At 63.1% G+C, this 6,915-nt stretch overlaps 2 protein-coding genes across 6 annotated transcripts in view; one reads left to right on the top strand and one right to left on the bottom strand.

Annotated features, from left to right (window-relative positions):
* Positions 1-628, top strand: part of APC2 (adenomatosis polyposis coli 2) — a 26,360-nt gene extending 25,732 nt beyond the window's left edge. Inside the window, exons 18-19 of the mRNA XM_011997467.1 lie at positions 272-390; positions 511-628. Of these exons, the coding sequence (XP_011852857.1) occupies positions 272-390; positions 511-628 (237 nt within the window). The remainder of the gene's footprint in view (positions 1-271; positions 391-510) is intronic.
* Positions 629-3,890: 3,262 nt separating this feature from the next.
* Positions 3,891-6,915, bottom strand: part of LOC105551951 (chromosome unknown open reading frame, human C19orf25) — an 8,874-nt gene continuing 5,849 nt past the window's right edge. For 4 of the 5 annotated variants that reach the window (XM_011997415.1, XM_011997420.1, XM_011997417.1 and 1 more), the window contains exon 3: positions 3,891-4,971. In XM_011997415.1, coding sequence (XP_011852805.1) covers positions 4,745-4,971 — 227 coding nt within the window. In that variant the 3' untranslated portion in view covers positions 3,891-4,744. The remainder of the gene's footprint in view (positions 4,972-6,915) is intronic. The other variant, XM_011997416.1, reaches the window with a different exon arrangement.

The raw sequence follows: 6,915 nt of genomic DNA on the forward strand, positions 1-6,915 counted from the left end.
GCCGGCACGGCTCCCCCAGCCGCTCGGCCCGAGTACCCCCCTTCAACTATGTGCCCAGCCCCATGGTGGTCGCAGCCACCACCGACTCGGCCGCGGAGAAAGCCCCGGCCACCTCCTCCGCCACCCTCCTGGAATAGTGGCCTAGGCCGGCCTTCTGGAACTTTCTCTCCCGGCCTTGCGGCCGGGTCTGGCTGCCCCATGGGCCTGCGCTGTAGATGTTCCCCGTAGGTCGCCCCAGGGCCTCTGCCCACCTCAGCCCCACCACCCTCAGAGCCCCCGCTCAGTGCACTGCGGCCTTGCGCCTCACCGGAAGACCTTGCCTCTGTATCGCGGGGGTCCAGGAGGAAACGGGGCGGCCGCTGGGCCTCAAGTCCCGGCCGTGGAGCGCTGGTAAGGGCGCCCGGGCCCAGCCCTGAGCGCGCGGCCCTTCCCCTGTCGGGAGCCGTTGCCTGACCCCGGGCGAGGGAGGCGGCAGCCTTCGGGTCCGGGTCTGGGTCCGCTGCTTCGCAGGGGCAGCGCTGGGGAGGTGACGGCGCCCGCCGCAGGTGGGGCGAGGCTCGCGGAGGGCGGCGCCACGGCGGGCCTGCCAGCTGGGGGCCTCCGCGGCGCGCAGGGGCGAAGCCTGTAATCACGGCAGCCGCGGGTAATTCGCTAATGAGGGCTTTGCAGGGTTTGTTTTCATTCTCAGCCCCAGCTGTGGGAGTGCGAGGTGGGGGTGTGGCCGATCCCCGGCAGGAAGCCCCGCCCCGACGGTGTTCAGGGAACCCGGAGCCCAAGCGCCCGGCGCAGCCCAAAAGGGTGGGGGTGGGAGGGGCAGGGGCCAACGGATCCCCCTGCCTGCTGCACCCCTTGGCGGAAGACTGGAAGGCAGCGGGCTGCGCACGTTGGGACCCTGGTGCAGACGCCGGGCCAGCTGACATTTGGACCCCAGCCCAGAGATGCTGGCTACCAGCTGGGGCGACCGCAAGGGTCGCTGGAGTCAGGATCGGCCCGGCCCAGCCGCGGCAGGCGAGGTCAATGGAAAGAAGACTGAGGGGAGTCCCGGCCGTGAGCCCGAGGCCCTGGGACCTGGAGGCCGCGCTGGCCTCTCCCCAGCGGAGCCTGCACGTTACGGAGACCATCACATGTGGGCGTGGTCAGTGCCCAGGACTGCACTGCTGCTGATCTTGTCCCTTTTCAATTCCCTTCTGGTTCATGATGCATAAAGTGCTAGACCCTAGGACTCCAGAGACAGCACAGCTGGGGCGGGGACAGCGGGGACCCAGCCTTGCCTTCCACTCGGGGCTCTGGGACAAGGCCGGAGGTCCGGGGGCCTTCCGGCAGGCGAACACAGGGCTGGGGAGTACTTAGTGCCAGATGAGGTGAAAGCTGACAGAGGGGCCTGGGGGGCTTGGCTGCCTCATCCCCTGGCCGGGGAGGATGGGAGCTGGGTCTCCTGCGTGCGGTGGGACTCGCAGGGGCCAGGGCTCTGGGACTGGGGCAACGCTTCATTCTGCAGAGGGAGCCTACGACCTCTTTTCTGCAGAATCCCAGCTCGGGCAGGCGCTGCCTTCACACACGAATCTGCCCAGGCCGAGGGCACACACTCACTGCCCAAGGTGCCTTCTCCGGGAGGAGGGAAGCGGGGTTTGAGGGTTGGGTGGGTGGAGCTCAGAAGGAAACCCCAGCCCCATCACGGATACCACCATCCCTTGCATCCTGTCCCCAGCATGTGCAAGGCCAGCCTATCTGGCAGAAGGCGCTGTCCTCAGGGTCACTGGGAGAGAAGCTGACCCCAGCCCCCACCCCCAGTTAACGCTGCTGCTTCTCTGAATGCATGTCATGTTGCACCCCATGCTCTGGGCCCGCGCCCTGCAGGATGAGGAGCTCCGGGGAGGACGTCTTGTGCTGAGGGTGCCCAATCCTCCCTCCTAGGACCTCGCAGCCAGGCGAGGCTGTCAGGTTGTTTTGGGGGAAGAGGGGGTCACGGGTGGCTGAGCAGAGAGCAGGGAGAATGCAGGCTGAGTGGGGCGACCTCCTGCCTGCCAGGAGCCCCCTTTCAGGACCCAGCGGGGATCTCACACTGGCTGTCCCCATCCATGGCCTGAGGGGGAGCCTGGGGTCTCTTCTGGGGCTTTTGGACTTGGGGATGCCAAACACGTGCTCACCCTCATGCTCGCCCTGGCCAGCTGCACCTCTAATCGTCAAGGGGTAGGACGCAGACAGCCACTGGGTCGCTGGTGACAGGGCCGGGGTTGTGCAAGGAGGTGCAGCACTGCCTTCCACACACGGTAAGTCTCTGGGCGGTGCTCTCCCGGCTCCCTGCCTCTGTTTCCCCATGTGGGCCGTGGGGAACTCCCAGAGCTACCTCTGGGGGGAGCATGGTGGCAGCGATGATGGAGAGACACCTGGTGCTGCTCACAGAACTTGGGTCTGGCCGGCCCCTGCCCGTGCCGCCTTGCCCAGCAGCAGGGAGTGCAACCTGGCCACTGGCCCTGCCCGCCACCCTGAGTCCTGAGCTCACTTTCGCCTTCACCCCCTGCCGCGGGGGCTACAGCCACACCTCACTGCCCAGTCCAGCTGTCTCCAGGAGGGGACAGGCAGTTGGTGGCCTCTGGACAATTGACTCAAGGTATGCCCACCGCGTCCCCTGCCTGGCCACCGGCCTCTCTGCACCAGGGTGACAAGGGGTCGTCTGCCCCGACACTCCAGGGCCAGAGTCCTAAGGAACTGAAGGTCTGAGGACGCAGGGAGGGTGGCAGTGTCCTGAGGCTGATGGACGGTGACCGCCACTGGCCCCCAACACCACCACACGTGGGTGCTGAACTCGGGCTGCTGTGCCCACCGGCGTGGTCCTCCCGAGCTCTGACAGCATTACCTCACCCCGCCCCATCTGTTGCCCCGGTCCAGCCCCGACGACGCACGCCTGGTCTGTCTCGGATTCCCCTAGCTGCCACCCCACGTTTCTGTACCGGGTCTCTGAGTGTTAAACGAATGTGTAAATAGTAACAGCCTGTCCTCCCCTAAATGTAAAGCCATCTGTCCAGCGTAAGGACACCATGAGCTGTCCGACTCCCGCGCACATTTAATAAACTGAGCTGTTGAATTGCCTGCCGCCATCACCCGTTCCTCAAATGGGCTGCGGGCGGGGCGGGTTCATCGCCGTCTATGTGCTGCGGCAGATTTGCTGAGGAGACCGCCCAGGTTAGACCCCTGGAAGCAGAGCCAGAAAGCAGACACTGGGGGCACCCCACCCAGATGGGCAGGGGGGACACTGGGTGAGGCCAGGAGTCTCCCCCTGGTCCCGAGGGAGGGCGGGCTCCAGGGGGTCCAACCTGGGTGTTGGTACCTGGGCCAGTTATTATGGCAGGCCCCAGTGTGGGGCAGGAGGCATCCATGAGCAATTAGGAGCTGGGACGGCCCCACGTCCAAGTCACTTCAGGGAGCACAGCCCTGGCCCAGCGCGGGGAGAGGAAAGCTTTGACTGCAAGCAGCAGAGAAGTGCAGGGCGGCAAGGGATGGCAGGAGCTGCCCCTCCCCACCTTCCACCCTGAGATCCTGCCGGGACACCCCTCGGCCAGGTGAGCGGCCTCAGAAGAGTGACCAGTGAGAAGTCCCCAGGGCCCGGGCCGGCTAGCCAAGTCCCTGTTTCCAGATGAGGCGCCTCCCAGGCTGTGTGTGGCAGGCCCCCTTTCTTCAGGGAATAAGAAACATCTTCCACATTCCAGAAACAGAGCTGGCTGTGGGTCTGGAGAGAGGGTGAGGCAGCCCCAGGTATCTGAGTCAGGCAGACGGTCCCTGTATGCGGTGCTGGGCAGGACTGAGCAGGGTTCCCAGGGTCGCCAGTGCTCATCCCTCCCCAGCTTCCAGAGCCCTGGGAAGGGGCCACTCACAGAGGCACCAATCAGAAAGCCAGACACACACGAAGGGGTTTATGTTCGGGGCCCAGCCTCTGGGCCGCCTGGCCCAGGTTTCCACTCGAGTTGGCATCTAGGATGAAAAGCCCTTCGCAAGTCCCTCCGCCGCCCTAATGCCCCTTCCCTCGGGGCCAGAACCGCAGGGAATCAGGCCCAGGACCTGCTCCGGCCAGAGGGTGGCTGTGAGGCCCAGGACACCCTGGGCTCCGGGCCGGTGACTCACAGCAGTCCTCCAGCAAGGGCAGTGGCTGGGAGACACCCGTGCCGTGGAGCTGGGCCCAGCCTGGCCGGGTCTCAGGGCTGCTTGAGTGACCCCAGCAGCCCAGGGTCGTTGTGAAGATCAACGTGGCTCGTGGGAGGAGCCCAGAGCCCGGAAGGAAGTGGGGTCAGGGGCTCGTGCTGGCCCCCAGGCTGCTCTGACATCGGGTGGGCACTCGCTGGATAGAATCACAGTTAACACCTCGATCCCGACATCTGGACTCAGAAGTGGGCAGGCGAGTGCCTGCCCCCGGGAGGAAGGAGGTGGCGCCTGCTCCCAGGGGCCCCACCACAGAGCATGGCCACCGTGAGCCGAGGACAGAATCGCAGCAGAGCAGTAAGGTCCTTATCCTCTTCCAAACCCCAGTGGGCCCTCAGGTCATGCAGGACAGAGCCAGCTGGGTGGGTCCCACCAACTTGGCATGAATGGGACGACGGATGAACCGCAGCCCCAGCATCAGGAGCGGTGCCTGTGTCAGACACCCACGCAGGCTGGGACCCCATGAATGCGTCTGGTGCCAAGGGACCCCTAGGGAAAGCCCGGGTGCAGGCCACCTCGTGCGCTGCCCAGGCCTGCGGACCCCGAGAGGTCAGCCTGAGGAGGCAGCCTCCGCCGCCGGTAGTGCTGCCTGCTTCATCTGGGCCACCTCCCGCTCCAGGTCCTCGCCAGCTCGCCGCAGGAGCTCACACCTCTGCCTCAGCGCGTCGCCCGCTTGCTGCAGCCGCTGGTTGGCAGCCACGTAGGCCCGGCTCTGCTGGTAGAGCTGCTCTCCTGGCGCCTCTGCATCCTCCATCATCCTGAAGGGAACTGGGGGGTCTGGGATAGAACACAGCAGCATCACTGCCTGCTGACCAGGGAACCCCGGAGGGCATCCTCCTGGGCACACCTCACCACCGCCCCCAAAGGGCAGGGTTCCCTGCAGTCCCGGTGCGAGCTGCCGGTCGGGGTCTTTTTAAGATGACGAAAGCGGCCAGGTGTGGTGGCTCAAGCCTGTAATCCCAGCACTTTGGGAGGCTGAGGCGGGAGGAACACTTGAGCCCAGGAGTTAGAGACCAGCCTGGACAACACAGTGAGACCCCCATCTCTCCCAAAAAATACAAAAATTAGCTGGGCATGGTAGCATGCACCTATGGTCCCTACTTCTCCGGAGGCAGAGGTGGGAGGATTGCTTGAACCTGGGAGGCCGCGGACACAGTAAGCTATGATCGCGCCATGGCACTCCAGCCTGGGTGACAGGGTCTCATTAGATCCTGTCTCATTAAATAAATAAATATCAAATAATGGAGGCTTCCTGGCCCATCAGCTGGGAGAGGCACAGTGGCTCGGTGGCAAGAAGGGCTTCCAGCTCTAGGCTACCCACCTTAGCAAAGCGTGTGACCAGAGGGATGGGGTCAGAGAAAGAGCTGAGCCTGGCCAGCAGTGGCCCTCCTGGGGTTGGGGCTTCCATTCCTGCAACAGCTGTGGCACCCCCCCAGATGGGCTCCACTGAGCCGGCCTGGCTCTCATTCCTGCTCTCACTGGAAGCCAGAGACGCAACAACCCGCCACCGAAGACCTCTCCAGGGGCCGTGCAACCTCATGGAGCCCACACTTAGTGAGGCGGGGCGGCAAGGGTGAGAGGTGGGCACTCACGTCCTGGTGACTCTCGCATATGGCGGAAACCATGTAAGGCTCCCTGGCCCCCAAAGTATGCAAGCCCAGTGCAGCACAGACTTCAAGGTCACTCAGAGAAGCGTCAGGGTCTCCTCGGCTCTGGCCTGCCCCTCGGCAGTGTGGTCTCGCAATGACGAAGGCTGCATGTGCCACACAAGCCTGGGCTGATCAAATCACCGGTCACCTCCTGCTTTAGCAACAGGGTGGGAAAGGCCGGGCAGTGCCTGGATGAAGGCAGGCCAGCACAGGAGGCCCCTCTACCTTCTATGAGCCCCCCGCCCCTGGCACAGCGTGCCTCAGTTTCCCCACACTCAACGGCCATGGACCTGAGCCCATGATGCTGAAACCATAGCCCCAGCACCCTCAGATGACGCAACTGCATGCTGGGAATAAACACAACTCAGGCACCTTGACCGGTACCGGCCAACAGAACCTTCCAGATGATGCGCACACCTTCCACCGATGCTGGTCCACACCAGCCACCAGCCATGAGAGGCTCCTGGGCACTTAAAATATGCCTAAATGGAAAAAGCCACTCAATTTTTCTTTGCTTTTTTCTTTTTCAGAGACAGGGTCTCGCTGTCACTCAGGCTGGAGCCTCCAACTCCTGGGCAGAAGCAATCCTCCTGCCTCAGCCTCCTGAGTAGCTAAGACCACAGGTGCACGCCACCACACCCAGTTAATTTGTGTATTTTTGGTAGAGATGGGTTTCACTATGTTGTCCAGGCTGGTCTTGAACTCCTGGCCTCAAGTCATCCTCTTGCCTCAGCCTCCCAAAGTGCTGGGATTACAGGCATGTGCCACTGCACCTGGCCCCAGAATTTTCTAATATTACTTTTTTTAAATGTTCCCATAAAAATTCAGTTTCTGTCATTCCACATGACTCATTTTCTTTTCTTTTTTTTTGAGACTGAGTCTTGCTCTGCCGTCCAGGCTGGAGTACAGCGGCACAATCTCAGCTCACTGCAACCTCCGCCTCCCGGGTTCAAGCGAATTCTCCTGCCTCAGCCTCCCGAGTAGCAGGGATTACAGGCATGCGCTACCACGCCTGGCTAATTTTTTTGTATTTTTAGTAGAGATGGGGTTTCACCATGTTGGCCTTGAACTC

Source organism: Mandrillus leucophaeus, unplaced genomic scaffold (assembly GCF_000951045.1).
Source record: "Mandrillus leucophaeus isolate KB7577 unplaced genomic scaffold, Mleu.le_1.0 Scaffold54, whole genome shotgun sequence".
Classification (NCBI taxonomy): domain Eukaryota; kingdom Metazoa; phylum Chordata; class Mammalia; order Primates; family Cercopithecidae; genus Mandrillus; species Mandrillus leucophaeus.